Source organism: Prunus mume, linkage group LG7, assembly GCF_029339155.1.
Source record: "Prunus mume cultivar Tortuosa linkage group LG7, ASM2933915v1, whole genome shotgun sequence".
NCBI classification, from domain to species: Eukaryota; Viridiplantae; Streptophyta; class Magnoliopsida; order Rosales; family Rosaceae; genus Prunus; species Prunus mume.
Window position 1 is genome coordinate 5049355 of NC_142704.1, and position 18029 is coordinate 5067383.

General features: G+C 39.0%; 3 protein-coding genes across 5 annotated transcripts; 2 read left to right on the forward strand and 1 right to left on the reverse strand.

Annotated features, from left to right (window-relative positions):
- Positions 1 to 848: 848 nt before the first annotated feature.
- ERD1 (Clp ATPase) lies at positions 849 to 5949 on the forward strand. The gene is made up of 12 exons (XM_008241072.3): positions 849 to 1606; positions 2097 to 2245; positions 2342 to 2571; positions 2701 to 2809; positions 2891 to 3021; positions 3471 to 3572; positions 3663 to 3944; positions 4034 to 4131; positions 4233 to 4527; positions 4689 to 4922; positions 5123 to 5356; positions 5471 to 5949. Exons 1-12 carry the CDS (start codon positions 849 to 851, stop codon positions 5792 to 5794), a joined length of 2946 nt encoding a protein of 981 aa, XP_008239294.2. The 3' UTR covers positions 5795 to 5949.
- A 1648-nt stretch (positions 5950 to 7597) lies between these two features.
- Positions 7598 to 13092, forward strand: LOC103337902 (respiratory burst oxidase homolog protein C-like). The gene is made up of 11 exons (XM_008241073.3): positions 7598 to 8418; positions 8510 to 8672; positions 8824 to 8872; positions 8993 to 9106; positions 9216 to 10049; positions 10137 to 10232; positions 10366 to 10481; positions 10702 to 10804; positions 11012 to 11085; positions 11636 to 12189; positions 12518 to 13092. The coding sequence occupies exons 1-11, from the start codon at positions 7806 to 7808 to the stop codon at positions 12625 to 12627; spliced, it is 2826 nt and encodes a 941-aa protein (XP_008239295.2). The 5' UTR covers positions 7598 to 7805; the 3' UTR covers positions 12628 to 13092.
- LOC103337913 (uncharacterized) lies at positions 10553 to 18004 on the reverse strand. 3 transcript variants are annotated; one of them, XM_089041762.1, is made up of 13 exons: positions 17662 to 18004; positions 17446 to 17571; positions 17249 to 17360; positions 17038 to 17171; positions 16787 to 16931; positions 16404 to 16582; positions 15568 to 15808; positions 15329 to 15427; positions 15001 to 15146; positions 14741 to 14848; positions 14341 to 14429; positions 13318 to 13871; positions 10553 to 10828 (listed from the first exon to the last, which is right to left on the reverse strand). In XM_089041762.1, the coding sequence occupies exons 1-12, from the start codon at positions 17728 to 17730 to the stop codon at positions 13358 to 13360; spliced, it is 1962 nt and encodes a 653-aa protein (XP_088897888.1). In that variant the 5' UTR covers positions 17731 to 18004; the 3' UTR covers positions 10553 to 10828; positions 13318 to 13357. The 3 variants fall into 3 exon arrangements, with proteins under 3 accessions (XP_088897888.1, XP_016651239.2, XP_088897889.1); XM_016795753.2 differs by lacking the exon at positions 10553 to 10828 and having other exon boundaries at positions 13248 to 13871; XM_089041763.1 differs by lacking the exon at positions 10553 to 10828 and having other exon boundaries at positions 13248 to 13871; positions 17446 to 17559; positions 17662 to 17910.
- Between the last annotated feature and the right edge of the window lie 25 nt (positions 18005 to 18029).

The following is an 18029-nucleotide window of genomic DNA, read 5'->3' on the forward strand; positions in this document are numbered from 1 at the left end:
GTTTTGGGGGCTGCTTGTCACTATTGTCCTTACCCATCTTCCTTGACGTATTTGTTAAATTCACAGGAAGCTTCAAACTTGAAACCAAGTTAATCTGACTTTGCTCTTCCGGTCACAAGCTACTTCTTTTGTTTTGGCAGGCAATCATGTGTCTCTTTTGTATGAGCTAGATCTGGTCACAATATTGTCACGTGTTCAAGTTTGGTAGACTAGATGGCGATCAAAAGCGAAACACATGAGAAACAACTCTTATTGTATGGGTTTATGCGAGGCTAAAATGTACAAAGAATTTGCGCCATATGCCTAAAATAAACTTATGAAAACTCCAATTTTACGCTTGATTCAAACACTCCACTATTCTTACCACTAAATCAAATGGTCAATGACGATTATTGAGTTTTTAGCATAAATAATCACAACTTAACCATCAAATTAGAGAAGTAGAACTCAGTCAAAATTCGATAAGCAGTACTTCAATCCTCTTCAAAAATTACATTCTGATTCAAGTTTTTTTTCTTCCTATATTTAGCATACTAAGGGGATTTTTGACTACTTTGGTTTAAGTGGCATTGATGTGAGGGTGGACAGGAGAAATGCATTAACTAGAAGCGAAAAATAAGTCTTTGCTTGCAAATGAAGGGATGTCGTCGGACGTGGTTAACTACAGCATCAAACACTTTTCTTCGGCCTTGAGCTCTTAATAACAGATAGATCAATATAAGATATTTAGACGAAAATTCTCCATTATTCTTTATACTATTTTTGAAAGCAAAGCGAAGCAAAACCTTCCCACCTCAAAGCCCTCTCTCTCTCTCTCTCTGCCCCGAGAAAATTCAGAGTTCAGAAGAATGCAAGTGTCATCGTCTTCATCCTCTGTGCTGATACCATCACTTCAATGGAGGGCTCCATCTCACCAGACATCATTTCCTTACTTTCCATTACAATCTGCTAACACTTGTAATAGCAGTTGCTGCTGTGCTCAATTTCATCACCACCATGATCGCGGCAGAAGCAGCAGCAGCCAAGTCTTCTCTATCTACCCAATTCGCCTCATCAACCCATCAACCCCTTTCTCCTCTTCTTTCTTCTCTCAATTTAAAGCTCGTCCCTTTCCGAGCGGCTCAACCGCCAGGAGAAGAAGCAAGCTTCGAATCGTCTCTGAGGTCTTTGAACGATTCACAGAGCGAGCAATCAAAGCCGTCATCTTTTCCCAAAGAGAAGCCAGGGCCCTTGGCAGACACATGGTCTTCACCCAACATCTTCTTCTGGGTTTGATCGCCGAGGAGGATCAGCACCGTCATCTTCATCCTACTTCCAATGGCTTTCTTGGGTCTGGCATCACCATTGACCAGGCTCGCGAAGCTGTTCAGAGCATTTGGCATCACCATGGTCAAAGTCAAACTGCTTCTGCTGACCTTGTTCCTAATGCTAGTCCTGGTCGAGCTGCTTCTGCTACTGATGTCCCCTTTTCAATTAGCACGAAGCGGGTGCTTGAGGCTGCGCTTGAGTATTCAAGAGCCAGAGCTCATAATTTCATTGCACCAGAGCACATTGCCATTGGCTTATTCACTGCTGATGATGGAAGTGCTGGTCAGGTCCTTAAAAGGTATTTTCTTGTGACTTGTGACCCATTTCTCACTTCCATTTTCTTTTTTCTACTTTTGTTGCTCAGCCACTTTCAGCTTTAATTTCCATTTATGAACTGTATTTGGTTATTGGGTTGATGAGTATGTTGTTTTTCTTCTTTATCTAATACCTTGCTGTCCTAGAAAGGCAATGAGGATAATCTGATTTCAGATTCTGACAAAAACTTTTTTCCTTGTGGATTTTTCATATTATCTGCCTATGTGTAGGCTGTAACTACATTAAACATTTTTCATACTTCAATAAATTTGCATGCTATATGACCAAAATCTTCTATCTTGCTAGTGAAATTGTATAACCCGAGAGAGAGAGAGAGAGAGAGAGAGAGAGAGAGAGAGTACACTGCCATGTGCATGAGCTGCATTTACATGATTTTAGATATGAGGGTTTAAGGTTCAAATTTATACATGCCAATTTCAATTCTGAAACCTACTAAATGAACGTGATTTCAGACTGGGGGTAGATGTAAACCAGTTGTTAGCTGAGGCAACCTCCAGACTTCAAGTAGAGCTTGCCAGAGATGGTAGAGAACCATCTGGTGGATTTCAAAAATCTTTTTCCAAAAAATCGTCTGCTAAGATATCCTCTGAGAATACAAAAGGTAAGAAGTAAGTTTGCTCATCTCTGTTTAGTTTTTTTTCTTTTAAAAAAATTACAAAATCAAAGGGGATGCCCTGTAATTCCACTGTCCTTCCAGAGGAAAGTGTTTTGGACCAATTCTGTGTGGATCTTACTGCCCGTGCTAGTGAGGGACTCATCGATCCTGTTATTGGTCGAGATACTGAAGTGCAGAGAATTATTCAGATACTTTGTCGCAGATCCAAAAATAACCCCATTCTTCTTGGTGAAAGTGGGGTCGGAAAGACAGCCATTGTTGAAGGGCTGGCGATTAGTATTGCACAGGCAGATGTCCCTGCTTTTCTCCTGGTGTGTTCTCACATATGATCATATTTGTATAGTTCTTCTAGCTCTACACGCTCATCCAAATGCATTTACATATTATTGAATTTAATAAAGCTGTATATTACATATTTAATTAGCTTTATTGTTCCACAGACAAAACGTGTGATGTCCTTGGATATAGCTCTATTAATGGCTGGTTCAAAGGAGAGGGGAGAATTGGAGGCGCGTATTACCACATTGTTAAGTGACATACAAAAATCAGGTGAATACACTTTTTTTTGTGTTTTCATACAGGAAAAGAGTCAGTTCCCTTGTGCTCATTCATGATGTGCTTACATTGCAGGAAACATTATTCTTTTTATTGATGAAGTACATACCCTTATTGAGTCTGGAACAGTTGGACGAGGAAATAAGGGGTCTGGTCTTGGCATTGCTAATCTAATAAAACCGTCACTTGGGAGGGGCCAATTACAGGTTATCTGTTTATTTCCCGGTTCATATAATCTTAGTTGGTATGTTATCTTAGTGACCATTAAAGTCCTCCTATACTGACATGCCATCTGTAATTTTCATTGCAAGTGTGCCTCTAGTAGTTAATAGTAAATCTAGTTAGTGAAGGCACACCTAACACTTAAATGGCACCCATTAGTAATCGACATGACTGGTCATAGACTTGTCCTTCTAAATAAAAGGCATACTGTTGTATGCTTGGCCTATGGAATATTGCTTAGTACTTAAGCTATGGGGTTATGCTTAGTGTTTGACCCAGAGATCCTATGAAGAAGGGGCCTCATACAATGAATTGAGGGGAAGTCAAAGAGGACGCTAGAGAAACATGTCCTTCTTCTGTGTTTAAAATTTCTGCTTGTTTTCTAAGTTCTTTAAGCATAGTATAAGTTGCATTAACATTCCACTGTTTACAGTGTATTACAGCCACCACTATAGATGAATACAGGATGCATCTTGAAAAGGATAAAGCATTTGTTCGAAGATTACAACCCGTGTGGATTAATGAACCAAGCCAGGTCTTTTTCAATATATATTTTCATCTCATCATAAGTAAAGTGGTTAGTCATTGTATAATTCATAACTGGATATTATATGAATTTTTTTAGGATGATGCGGTTAGGATTCTATTAGGTCTGCGTGAGAAATACGAGGCCCATCACAATTGCAGATACGAACCAGAAGCCATTGATGCCGCTGTGTATCTGGCAGCAAGATATATAGCTGATAGATATCTACCTGATAAAGCTATTGATCTTATTGATGAGGCGGGAAGTAGAGCTCGAATGGAAGCTTTTAAGAGGAAAAGAGAACAGCAAATTGGTATACTTTCAAAGTCACCGGATGATTATTGGCAAGAAATTCGAACTGTTCAGGCTATGCATGAAGTGGTAATGACATCACTCCTGAGTTCTATCATATACTTACCTCGTTAAATGATCCTCTAATAATGTTAGTGTTATGAATTTAATATAAGCAGGTCCTAGCGAGTGAACTGAAAAATGGCACTGCCCCTAGCATGGATGATACCAAAGAACCTATTCTAGACTCCTTTTCATCTTCCACAGCAGACAATGAGTACGGTTTTTGGCCCTGAAAGTATGTATGGAGGGCAGTCGGCCTTTCCCCTAGGTCTCAGAATGATATTTAACTGGATTTCTTGCTAATATATTTTTCAGACCTACAGTGGTGAGATCAGATGATATAGCAGCAGTTGCCTCACTGTGGTCAGGAATCCCTCTTCAGCAGCTCACTGCTGATGACAGAATGCTTCTGGTGGGTCTTGATGAGAAGCTTAGGAAGCGGATTGTTGGTCAAGAAGAGGCTGTTGATGCCATTTCTCGAGCTGTTAAGAGATCCCGCGTTGGACTGAAAGATCCTAACAGACCCATCGCAGCACTGCTCTTTTGTGGTCCTACTGGGGTTGGCAAAACTGAATTAACAAAAGCTTTGGCTGCATGTTATTTTGGATCGGTAAGTCTTCATTCTTTATTTAGAAGGTATTCTTTCTACATTGGATAATTGTTTAGACTAAAAATGCAATGGAACCTTGATGGAGTCAAGAGTGAGATGAGGTGTAGGCATACATTCAATCTAAATCAATTTTTGTGTGATCCTTGATGTTATTGTTACAGGAAGAAGCCATGCTACGGTTTGACATGAGTGAATATATGGAGCGGCATTCTGTCAGCAAATTAATAGGTTCACCCCCAGGTTATGTTGGCTATGGAGAGGGAGGCACTCTGACTGAAGCTATTAGAAGGCGGCCTTTTACAGTGGTTGTGCTTGATGAAATAGAGAAAGCCCATCCAGATATCTTCAACATCCTTCTCCAAATGTTTGAAGATGGCCACCTCACTGATGCTCAGGTTTGTGGCCTTTGTCATTTAGTTAGTTAGTTAGATTCTTAGCTGAATGCAAGGAAATTATTACTTGGTTGCTCCATAATTTTTTTTTTTGGGTCGGGCTGGGGGGAGGGAGATTCTTCAAGTAAGTTTTGTGTTTACTTTTCTTCCTTACTACGGTCTTTGATCATTGCCTCATTTGGTGTAAAATTTGGGTTTGATAGGGTCGGAGAGTATCATTTAAAAATGCATTGGTAGTGATGACGTCCAATGTGGGGTCTACTATCATTGCAAAGGGTAGACAGAGCTCCATTGGCTTCTTGCTTGCGGATGATGAGGTAACTTCTTATGCTGGAATAAGAGCAACAGTGATGGAAGAACTCAAGACATATTTTCGTCCAGAGTTGCTGAACAGGATAGACGAAGTAGTTGTATTCCATCCCCTTCAAAAGGCTCAGGTTTGTCATCTTCCGTTGATTTGAAGGAATCAATGTAAACTATAGATGAGTGTTGAATTAATATGGCTTGATGTTTGAGTTACACGATTGATTTACATAATTTGTTTATCGTAGATGCTCGAGATTGTAAATTTGATGCTACAAGAGGTGAAGCAAAGGCTAATGTCTCTGGGAATGGGATTGGAGGTGTCTCAATCAGTGAAGGACCTCATATGCGAGCAAGGCTATGACCGGTTTTATGGTGCCCGTCCTCTTAGGAGGGCAATTACATCAATAATTGAAGATCCGTTGAGCGAAGCGCTTCTTGCTGGAGGTTACAATACAGGTGAGACTGTCATTATCGATTTAGATGCTACCGGAAACCCTTTTGTAAGAAACGGATCAGATCAGAGTGTCCACATATCTAATACCAGTATACAACATCCATCTTGTAGTTAATCCATATAATCTTATGATCTCTTCGTAATAGGCATGCGCACAAGTTTTGTTGAAGTGCACAGGTGATTTATTGATTGTATATAAGAATCAATGAAGCATTTGTTACAAGTCATTTATAGAAACAAACAATTGGTACACTACCGCTTTTTCTTCCATTTGTCTGTGCTTTAATTGCAGCATTGGAGGAGGTAGATTGAAATATGGTACCTCCCAAAAAAAGAGGTATCAACAGTTGCTTGGTTACCATAATAAAAAGACTGGCGTTGCGATTAAATCATCGTTCTGCGAAGTTAAAACCGCAAAATTGAAACTAAAGAGACCTAAGTAGAATTTCTTCGGACCAACGCTATTATTCGGCCTAGTTCGTATACTCAGTACAATCCATTTTACAACCATTACTTGTGGCCCTTTAAAGCTCACGTTTCAATCTGCTCTTTCATTTTCATCTTCATGATTCTTATAAAAGAAAATAAAATAGCATTCGATTCTTTTTCATCTACAGATACAAGATTCTTTTTCATTTTGTTTTTTTCTTTGTGATCCAAAAAATAAACATGGCAGGCTTCCTATATATGCGGTGACTGATTCTTTCTTCTTTCAATGATGTGCACCCCTCTGCTTCTACTTGGTTCCAGCGATGCATCTGAAAATGCCATTCGCAAGTCTCTGCTTAGATACCAAACAAAACTGGTTTTACTAATCTGTCATCTCAATTTTCAAACCAAATTAACCACCGACACATTGCTCCTAAATATATAATCTTCCTTCCAATCAAGTCAACTAATTTTGTTAAAACTCATCTGTTAATTTATGATTTAGAAGCAGGCAAATTTTCTTGGTTAGATCTTTTACCATCTTTGAGGTACAACTTGTGAATCGTTATCTTTTTATTTTATTTTTTAAATCCCTATGATCACGCCAAAAAATAAAAATAAAAATAAAATCAGGAAACATAGTTGATTTAAATATAAGAAAAAAATAATGTGGGTTTGGATTTTGTAACCTGTCCTGTTCTTTATTTATGCACTTGCTTTAATGTTGACTCTATATTAATTAATTTGTTTAATCATCTTTTTTGGGTAATATTTTTATCAGGCATGTGCACAACGCATACTATGTTTGTTTTATACAAGCTGCCTCAGAGTGGTTGGTGGTTTGTCTTTGATTTCTTGTTTGGATCATGGGGAAAGTGAAAGGACAATACATTGCATCTATACATTTAATTATTTCTGAAAAAAGAAAAAGAAAACCCATCTTCCAAATAGAAATGTTAGGTGCTTTTTGGTAAGCATGAAGCAATCAAGTTGTGTGTTTGTTTTTCCTGGAACCCTACTTCTGATATTGTATCTCAAGACAAAAGGAAAAATGAAATTGGGATATCATTTCATTTGCTCTCTTGTTTTCATTGCTGTTGAAATGAGGACGAGTGGTTTTCTCTGTCTGCTTTGATTTGATCTTTAAAAATACCAAAATTAAGAAGAGCAAACCACGTGAAACAACAGTTGATATTTGTAAAACATTTCTGTTATGCGACAAGGGAAAAGTTAAAAAGAGTGATTAACGAGTGTAACTTTCGTAGTACCAACCAAAATCCTATTCTGATGTAGAATTAATGACATAATAAACGGCACGTCATATTCTCGAGAAAAAAGCTAGCTTTAGTTGTTCACAGGCGCATGAATAATTGACAACTGTTGATTGGTATGAGATTACCTAAAACTCATAATCGGATAGATAGCATATAATTTCTTTGCAGTGGAAAATGGTCTCAAAAGGTCTATAAATAATAGTTGATGATGCAAGACACCTTGCACTCATACACTCCCAGCACTAAGAGACAGAAAGAAATGAAAGAAAACAGAACATATCTAACACCTTGCACTCATTTTTGAATTGCCAGCCTTTCTTCTCCGTTAGATAAAACATACAAAATTCTGAGAGACTTGTTTACCTTACAAGCCACAGCAGCTTAAATTTCTGCTTCACAGAAGCTTGTTTGGTCCCTGAGAAAATGGGAACAAATGAGGTTGGAGGAGTTCATTACCACTCGGATACAGAGATCCTTGGCAGCGAAAGAATGGTGAATTACAGCGGTCCTCTAAGTGGACCTCTGAACAAAAAATCAGGCAACAAGAAGACTGCCAAGTTCAACATAGCTGAGCCTGCAGGCTCTGCTGTGAAGCCGGGCATTAGCACAAGCGATGAAGAGCCTTATGTTGAGGTCATTTTGGATGTTCGAGAAGACTCCGTGGCGGTGCACAGCGTTAAGCCTTCTGCTGATGATCATGAAGATCATGTGGAGATGACTTTACTGGGAAAAGGGTTGGAGAAGAATCAATCTCCTAAAGGTTCATCAGTTGTGAGGACGGCTTCAGCTCGTATCAAACAAGTTTCTCAGGAGCTGAAGCGCATGGCCTCATTTTCAAAACAAGCAGTGGCAGCCCCTCATCCAAGGAGGCGGTTTGATCGAACACAGTCAGCAGCAGCTCCTGCCTTGAAGGGCCTCAAGTTCATCAGCAAGACAGATGGTAATGCTGGGTGGCCTGCAGTTGAGAAGAAGTTCAATCAGCTCACTGCTTCAAGCAATGGCTTGCTTCCTCGTTCACTTTTCGGTGAATGTATAGGTACTTATGGCTGCTCCTAATGATGCTTCAGTTCCTGTTTGGATTACAGTATTTGATGTTTTGTTGATTTCTGTGGATGTAACTCATGTAGGAATGAATAAGGAATCGAAAGAGTTTGCCGGGAAGCTGTTCGATGCTCTTGCTAGAGAGCTGGATATTAAGGAAGATTCCATCACCAAGGAACAGTTGAACGAGTTTTGGGCTCAAATCTCTGAGCAGGGATTTGACTCCAGGCTTCAAACTTTCTTTGACATGTAATTTCTTCTCAACCCACTTTTTATTTTTCTGGAGAGTGTCTAAAGGAATTGCTTAATTTTTCTCTTATTCTCATCTCTATTGATTGATTGGTTGATTGATCATGGAGCAACATGAAATTGAATTGAGTGGTAAATATGTAAAATTCAGGGTTGATAAAGATGCAGATGGAAGAATCACCATAGAGGAGGTCAAAGAGGTATGACATATCTGCCATGTGAATCTTAACCAATCCTGGCTACCATGTGATTTTTGTGTCAGTCTCTCAGACAGAATATATGACATCTTCTAAACCAAATTGTTAAATTATAAAATGCAGATTATTAGCTTCAGTGCTTCTGCCAACAAACTCTCAAACATCCAAAACCAAGCAGATGAATATGCAGCATTGATCATGGAAGAGTTAGATCCAGACAATCTTGGATACATCATGGTAAATAAATGAAAAGATGATAATTGAACTCCTAATTAGAATTTAGAAATTGGAATTCTTGTCTTTAGATTCTTAATTCTTGATCATTTGGTGATGACTGTGGGAACAGATAGACAGCCTGGAAACTCTCTTGTTGCAAGGACCAGAAGAGACTGCAGTAAGAGGAAAAGATAGCCGAAACCTAAGCAAAATGCTGAGCCAGAAGCTTAAGCCTACAAGAGAGCACCCATTAAGGAGATGGTGTAGCAACGTCAAGTACTTCTTGCAAGACAATTGGAAGAGAGTTTGGGTAGTGACACTGTGGGTTGGGATCATGGCTGGCCTATTTGCCTACAAGTACGTGCAGTATCGAAACAAAGCTGCATATGAAGTAATGGGGCATTGTGTGTGCATGGCCAAAGGTGCAGCAGAGACACTCAAATTCAACATGGCTCTTATTCTGCTACCAGTCTGCAGAAACACCATAACTTTGCTCAGGAACAAGACCAAACTAGGCATCGTCATTCCTTTTGACGACAACCTCAATTTCCACAAGGTCATAGCTATAGGAATTGGGATTGGAGTTGGCATACATGGAATTTCTCATTTAGCATGTGACTTCCCTCGCATCATTCATGCCAGCAGCGATAAGTATGAGCTGATGAAGCCCTTTTTCGGGGACGATCAACCTTCAAATTATTGGCACTTTCTTAACTCACTGGAAGGAGTTAGTGGGATTGTTATGGTAGTGTTAATGGCAATAGCCTTCACATTGGCTGCCCCTTGTTTCAGAAAAGGTCAGCTCAAGCTGCCTGAGCCTCTAAAGAAGCTCACTGAACCTCTAAAGAAGCTCACTGGGTTCAATGCCTTTTGGTATTCACACCACCTCTTCATCATAGTCTATGTCTTGTTGATCATCCATGGTGTTTATCTTTACCTGACCAAGGAATGGTATAAGAAGACGGTACGAAACCTGGTGATTAATTACCTCTAATTACTTTTCACCTGATCTTAATCAGCACATTAATCTTTTTACTGTTTGATTTTACAGACCTGGATGTACCTGGCTGTGCCACTCACCCTCTATGCTGGTGAAAGATTGGTTCGGGCACTTCGATCCAGCATCAAGCCGGTTAAGATACTAAAGGTGAACAACTTGAAAAGCTATATATTCATTGTGTTTATGTTGGAGAAAACATACGTAATCAACATAAAAACCATAATTAAGTATATCTGATTAGTTTTTTTTTTTTTTTTTAATCTCTTTATTTATGGTGAAGGTGGCTCTTTATCCTGGGAATGTCTTGGCCCTTCATTTGTCCAAGCCTCAAGGCTTCAGATACCACAGTGGGCAATATATGTTTGTTAAGTGTGCTGCTGTGTCTCCATTTGAATGGTAAGATCCCTACAAACATCATTTTAATATATGTCATGTACTGTAAATCATGACTAATGGACAAAGTGCAATTATGTTAAAATGCACTCTTCACATTGACAGGCTAACAACATAAAGTCACGTCCGTCTCCAAACCTTTGTCTCATTACACGTTTTTTTTCTTCGTGTGCTTATCCATTTTAGTATGTTAATAAGTACTTGGTGTTTGACATGTACACAGGCACCCATTTTCCATCACCTCAGCCCCTGGAGATAACCATCTTAGTGTTCATATTCGAATCGTAGGAGATTGGACCCGGCAACTTAAAACTGTGTTCTCTCAGGTGTGTTTCCGATTGCAAATTGCTCTGGGAACAGAACAGTCTCATGTACATCAGAAGTTTGTATATCATAAGGAACAACAGACACATAAATAAGATACTGGTTTGGTACATAAAGCTTATAGTTTATCACAAAAGAACAAATATTGCCATGTAAATGCATTATCCACTAAACATGGGCAGCTAATCTTCTTGTATTGATTTGTTTAGGTATGCCAACCTCCTCCTAGTGGGAAAAGCGGACTTCTCAGAGCTGACCATATGCAAGGAGCTGACAACTTAATGTAAGAAACCTTAATTAACTAATGGATTTGTCTTAATATTAATATTAGTGGACCACAATGCGTAAAGAGATACGTTTCTCTAATGTTGAAATCTATGAAGAGTTATAGAAAGTGAAAGTGCCTAGTTACTGGCTAATAACGTTGTGACACGTGTGATAACACTTCTATGTGGCATAATATTATTGATCGGGAATAATAAAACAGTACTGATCCGTTGCAACTAAAGAAAAAAAAAGTAGGTTATTATGATGGGTTAGTACTTCACTTGGGGTCGAAAGAAGAAAAAGTAGATTATTATTGATTGTTCTTAAAGATATTATATAGTAATAGATAGACTAACAAACATGGTCGCTAGGCAAAGTGTTATCATTCTCTCTAAAGTAGAACATTGAGTGGGCTTTGATTTTTTTCCCCCTTCCTTTACTGATAAGAAAGTTGCTTTGTGTCTATTAACGATAGCAACCTCATAATGGGTTTTTACTTTTTTTTTCTTTTTCTTTTTCCATGTTGGTGGAAATAATTGATGTGATGATAATGAATTCAAAACCAGATTTCCAAAAGTGTTGATAGATGGGCCCTATGGAGCACCGGCCCAAGACTACAAGAACTACGAAGTGGTGTTGTTGGTAGGGCTAGGGATTGGGGCAACCCCAATGATCAGCATTTTGAAGGACATAGTGAACAACATAAAGGCCATAGAGGAGGAGGGGGAGGACATGGATGCCTTAGAAAATGGGGCACCAAGCAGGATATCAAAAGTCGGATCCGGGTCAAGCCAACTGGGGCTCCATAACTTTAAGACCAAGAGGGCCTATTTTTATTGGGTGACAAGAGAGCAAGGCTCTTTTGACTGGTTCAAAGGGGCGATGAATGAGGTGGCTGAATTGGACCACAACAGGGTTATTGAGTTTCACAATTATTGCACCAGTGTTTATGAGGAAGGTGATGCACGTTCTGCCCTCATTCACATGCTTCAGACTCTCAGTCATGCAAAGAATGGCGTTGATATTGTGTCTGGAACACGTGTCAAGTCGCACTTCGCCAAGCCTAACTGGCGTGAGGTCTACAAGCGCATTGCACTTGATCACACCAACGCCACAGTTGGTGAGTCCTTTCTTTCCCTCTATCAATAATAATTATAATTATTTATTCATCACATCTACTGATTATATTACTAATTATGTTTTAAATAGGAAGTTTCACTAAAACACCCAAAATGAGAGCTGAAATTATAAAATAGTACCGTGGCTTTTATTCATGATTTGAATTCTGTTACGTGTTAATTGTTCTATCTGTTGCTGTCGAAATGTGGATGATTAACATTTAAAATATCCATGTCTTAGTCATTCATTATTTATCAACAGCCATTGTTATTTAAACTTTTATTCTTTTTAATTTTTAAGGAGATAATTTAAGGTGTTTGTTTGTGCAGGGGTGTTCTACTGTGGGCTACCAGCGCCTGCCAATGAGCTGCGCCAGCTATCTCACGATTTCTCTCACAAGACCACCACCCAATTTGATTTCCATAAAGAGAATTTCTGATGATCACAAATCAAGTAAAAAACAAAACAAAGTCTTCCTGTGCGTCCCCACCATGTACATTATGGTCCATCCATGTCCATCCTCCTACTTTCTCCATCAAAATACAAAGAGATTCTGATCTGAGCTGCTGCTTTATGTAAATTATTAGTTCAATCTTCTTTTTATCTTCTTCGCTTTACATAGCAGGCAAAAAGATGGTGGTTAGGCCACAGGCCTCTGAGTTGTGATCCTCGTGTATGCCTCGTTTGATGTGGCCTAAGCCCATTATGGTCATTTTTAATTATACAAGTTGCAGGGTGGGGAGAGAGAGAGAGATGCAGAGAGAGCTTGTGCAAAGCATGTTTCTAGAATGAATGATTGACTTATTATATGCTATATATTACTACTAGGCAGCCTGTGTTAGAATATAAATCTGTGTATGAGTTATCAAGTTTGAATGGCTAGTTTGTAATTTTCTTGAACTTCTATCATGATTTTGATATTTAAACTATGCTATCATGGAATCTAAAGAACCTAACAACGATGATGATAGATTAGGCCGGTCCCAAGTATTCTTTGCTAGTTTTTTTTTTTTTGGTTTTCGGGTTCGTCCAGCCTTGTAACCCAAGAAAAAAAAAACATAACAACGATGAAACTAGGTTTTCCATTCCCACATACCAGGTTCTTCAACTTGTAGGAAATGGCACATACCTGAAGTTAAGTTCATGCTTTATATAGGGCTGCCCACTCTTTATTTATGTTTCCTTTTTAGCCTCTGGAAATTCGGTTTCATTAGTTGGCTGGTGGCCATGGATTGGTGTGGAGCACAATTAGGCTGGGACTCGACCAAAGGCTTCTTTACCTCAACACTAAAATTCTTCACGCCGGTGTTTGCGAGAATTGGAGAAACTGATTCTCTTTTGAACTGTCTTGGCACCTCAAGCCTCTCTAAAATCCTTGAGGTTTTGGCGTCGAGCTGCCGGTTACCATCTGGTGGTGATAGAAGAAGTGATTGGTCTAGCTTGGGTTTGGAAGTGCAAACTGGAGAATGTATCCCAGAGACTTCATTGACAATAAGCTTCTCCCACTCTTCTGTAATGCAAGCAGATGTTTTGTCTTCTTGGGCTTTTAGGTCTAGTTCTGAGGTTTCCTCTCTGATGAAGGCAACATCTTTTGTTGAATTTGGCTGTACAATCACCTCTGGAAATTTTGGTTGGGTTGCGTTTGGCTCACAGGTTTCCTTTTTAAATATAAGGGATATTGACCTGGAATATTCACATCAACAAAGCAATTATCAGAGGAAGCTTTCACCCTAAGTTCGGATATAGTTGCTATACTTCTTGATTAACAATAGCGAATCTAAACTCAGTCCTAAACATGTGCAAGAATTCAGGGGTTCATCTCATTCCATCAGTTGTGAAGTTCTATACATAATAGAATTTCTGACCAATTGGTTATTGTTTTGAATAGATGAAAATGAGGCCATCCTTAAACACAAAGGCCTACAATTGATTGAAATTGTGCCTAAATATCTCAAATGATAATAGAGAAAAATAAAGCATGCACATCGAGAGTAACAAGGGCATATTTAACTTTGTAGCTAAAAGTGTGTTTCTCTATCATTTTCTTTCTAATTTTTTCTTCTCCTGTTCACAGTAGCACTAAAAGCCTGTCGATCTGCATGATTATTTTGACATGTTATGCAGGTTCAAGGTGGATGACGAGAATAATTACCCAAACTGTAAGCTCTCTTTTACAAGCAAGTTTAATTTCTGATGGAAGCCCCTCTCATGCAGCATCGGATTATAGTCTCTTACATCAACCTGCAAAAAGTTTAGAGAAGGAAAGGCTGAATCACCGCCTCATTCAACAATCTAATACGCTTTATCTAATTACTTAAATGCAAAAGGTTGAGAATAGAAAACTCAATTTGCAAAACAACAAATTTGGTTTAAATTGTGGCTTAGCATGCAGCTAAGCATGGCCTAGATCCAATTGGAAAACTCGACAACGTTGTCAAATAGTTACTTAAAGACATTCACGTCATTCTCTCTACAAAAGGGTTGAAAAGAAAAATTCTCCAAGAAGAGTTCAAGAAGAAGAATGCAAGCATATATATGCTTCTGGTTCGTACCTTTGACAAAGAGTCTTTAATGGAGTTCTCAATCTCCTTCCTTACTGAAGAAATAGTTAATTGATTGAGATCAGGAACATGCAAAACTTCCTCTGATCCTGCAACGCGCTGCAAATATTATAGCAATGCTTAACACAGATACAAGATACAACAGAGTCAAGACAATAAATGCAGAAAAGATAAGCCAAAACATATCATGCATACAACTAGACGAAGATGGAATGGAAGTATAGAAACTAAAAGAGAAGTTCAATGTTCACCCTGAGAAGCATTGGCCCGTTGTCTGAAGGTTGAAGAATATAATAACTGTGCAAAGTGGCCTGCCTCATAGTTTCTATATTACAATTTGAAGAACATACCAAACACTGGTCCAGTGAATGTAGAGCACTGCAAAGCCCTTGGAAAACTACAAAATTTGTAGCCTGGTTAGAGAAAAGAAGAAAGATGGATACAATAAATAGTCAAGGACACATCCTGAGACTTCATGTAAGGCCTCTTATTAGACATTCACAAAGTCTCTGAATTTGGTTGTCCTGGAAAAATGTAGCAGCTAAAAAGAAGAGAATCAGAGGAAGGCCTTGAACACACGTTGAATATTCAATTCTGACTGATCAATCTCATCTGGCGTAGTTTCTATCTCATTACAAGTTGATGGAATCACAACATAGGAAGCACCCATTATAACACCTGTGGAAAAATTGCCAAAAAGGGGGTAGTATTAATTGTCAATGTTAACACCAAGCACTAAAAGGACTAATCAGGCTTTCAATTTCCTAGTAAGCTCAGACTTGAACTAATAAATGTTGAGCTTCAAGCTTAACATTTACCTTCACTTAGAGAACCCAAGTTAGTCCTCTCAATGACATTGAAGTCAAGTGGCAAAGAAGCACGCTTGAGCTTCATAGAGTTTGGAAATGAGGGCAGTAAAAGGATTGTTTTTTCTCCAACTTTCACAGAATTTTCAATCACATCACATGTCTCAAGATTACAGCCTGTGACTGGACAAGAAGGTCCCTCGGCTCTATTTCTAACAGCATCTTCCAGAGAAATGCCATGACATCTGCATGCCTATAAGCAGTAAACCTATCATCAAAATCTTAATTTAGAGTTGAGGTGTGATGGTGAAATGAAAACAGAGGGATGGAGGAGTATATCATATAACAAGAAAATCTGTCTGCCATATTTTGCTTCCACGTAGGGAGGATAGAGCAACAGTGAGTCGTGTTAACTAGTCATTAAGCAGACTGATAAAGGCTGTTTGGATTTGGAATAACAAACCACACAGGCTGTCCATCACAGCACATATATGATTGCACCAAGTTTATGGTTCGCACTATTGGCACATTATCTTGTTGAAGCAATGATAATCAACCATGATGGCTATTTTAGTTAGCTTTTGGATCCAGAGACTACGAAACCAGATATTACACTTCTAAGAAATATCAGAGGCCCAGGCAAGATGATGATTTTGTAACATCTCTAAGAGGTTTTCAATTGTAACACCAGAGAAAATAACGTGAGATCTTAAAGTGATTTACAGTTCATAAATTGCGATGGTAAAAATGACCATAAAAATCTACCATCCATGAAGTATTCTTAGCCAACATGGATGATTCAGAAGTAGAAGAGCAATAAAGCTGACAAAGTAGTATTTACATAGTACCTGACAGGGATAGAAAACATCGATATTTGGATTGACTGATATGTACAAGTTGCAGAATATCTGGTTCACAGAGCCCACAAGATTGTTCTTGAAGTTAAAACGAGCTTGTAGTGGTTCTTCCATGTCATCTTTTAAATCCTGCAACCATCGGTTTACCAGGCCATGCAGTACTTTGACATCTGAAAATTTGGTTAATAGTCAACATAAACTGTCCCCAGCTTTCTACCTCGAAAGCCTACTGTGCTTCTAGTCTCCTAGACCGTAACAATAATGACTATCAAAAAACAGGGAACAAATTACGGAAATGAGCAGAGCGAAGGAGGTAATCGCAGTGGTGTGTCCTACTCTCCTACATATAAAGAGGAAGGGAAGGAGTGGAAAACCTGGGAGATATGCTTGAAAGGAGCAATTATCAAGATCAGATATACATGTTTGAAAATTGTTGATATTCTCTTTGGTATTATTGAGGTGGGATGATTTCTGTTCAAATAGTAGAAAATCCACCGAAACACACTTATCCGCTGCAGCCTGCGGAAAAGAAGCCAACACCAATAGAGAACCATGAAAACAAAGCTGCAGAAGCAAACATGGTGCGAAATTCAAAAATATCGAAAATAAGCAATGAAAGGCTAACCATGAGAGTGTTTTGCATGATCCAGTCCACATCTCGAGGTAAGCAGGAGGTTAGCACAATCACTTTTCTCATGATATCTCTACCCTCCCACTGGTACAAAACTTGATCGTTCAGGACCGTGGAAAGTTTCACATCTGCAACAAATTATGAATCAACAAACACAGTTAACAAAATGAGTATGCCAGAGAAAATAGTTGAGGCCAGAGAGCACCAGAATCGTCGATCTGAGGCTGAAAGCCATGAGCAGGCAAATTGTTAACGGCATGGTGGAAGTCACGTAGATTGAAGCTTCCGCTTGGACTCGGCGTGTATACGATCTTCAGCTGTAAAACGATATATATTCAATCTTTCACTCTCAGATTCTCAGGGAACATAACGCAAACAGGTTTCGTGCCCGAAATCGCCTACCTCATCAGACAAGGAAATCGGATTTTGAAAGACGTAGCAAAGGCCTATGCGATCTCTGAGCGACTCCGTTCTGCGCCAAGACGGGGTCGACGAAATGGCGTAAAGATTCGCGAGCTGCAACAGCGACTGATGAAATTTACCAGAAAAAAACGCATGCAATTCGTGAGGCTATGGATTGAAGCAGAAACTGTATGGGCAAATTTTATGAATGATTACCAGCTTTAGGTCTGTGAGAAATGGAGGTGGCAAGCTCCGTAGGTCCAGTACAAAGCACAACTCTACCATTGCGCTTCTTCTTCAACCGCTCTCGAAAAGCTCACTGGTTTGGCGCCAACACCTTCTTAAAAGTAAGATTGGGCCGATGTTGCTTAGGCCGAGCCTTGTTTGTTGCTAAGTTTGTCCCCTGGGCTCCCCGATAATGATATCAAACTTGCAAATTATTTCAATTTTCAGACGTATTTTACATAAAAATAATATTTTATTATTCTCCTAATTTCTATTTCATCTTTTTATTACATTTAGTCATTTTTCCTAACTGAGGATGAAACGATAGGTTAATGTTTCGATTCGTTCCAATGTAATCA

Excerpts from the sequence above, each read along its gene's own strand:
- ERD1 (XM_008241072.3), top strand. The coding sequence starts at position 849 with ATGCAAGTGTCATCGTCTTCATCCTCTGTGCTGATACCATCACTTCAA. Across the intron at positions 3,022-3,470 it reads TTGGGAGGGGCCAATTACAG|TGTATTACAGCCACCACTAT; the intron begins GTTATCTGTTTA and ends CACTGTTTACAG. Across the intron at positions 3,945-4,033 it reads TTCAGGCTATGCATGAAGTG|GTCCTAGCGAGTGAACTGAA; the intron begins GTAATGACATCA and ends TAATATAAGCAG.
- LOC103337902 (XM_008241073.3), top strand. The coding sequence starts at position 7,806 with ATGGGAACAAATGAGGTTGGAGGAGTTCATTACCACTCGGATACAGAG. Across the intron at positions 10,482-10,701 it reads GCTGTGTCTCCATTTGAATG|GCACCCATTTTCCATCACCT; the intron begins GTAAGATCCCTA and ends ACATGTACACAG. Across the intron at positions 12,190-12,517 it reads TCACACCAACGCCACAGTTG|GGGTGTTCTACTGTGGGCTA; the intron begins GTGAGTCCTTTC and ends TTGTTTGTGCAG.
- LOC103337913 (XM_089041762.1), bottom strand. The coding sequence starts at position 17,730 with ATGGTAGAGTTGTGCTTTGTACTGGACCTACGGAGCTTGCCACCTCCA. Across the intron at positions 17,361-17,445 it reads CGATTTCCTTGTCTGATGAG|CTGAAGATCGTATACACGCC; the intron begins GTAGGCGATTTC and ends ATCGTTTTACAG. Across the intron at positions 14,849-15,000 it reads ACGGGCCAATGCTTCTCAGG|CGCGTTGCAGGATCAGAGGA; the intron begins GTGAACATTGAA and ends TAATATTTGCAG.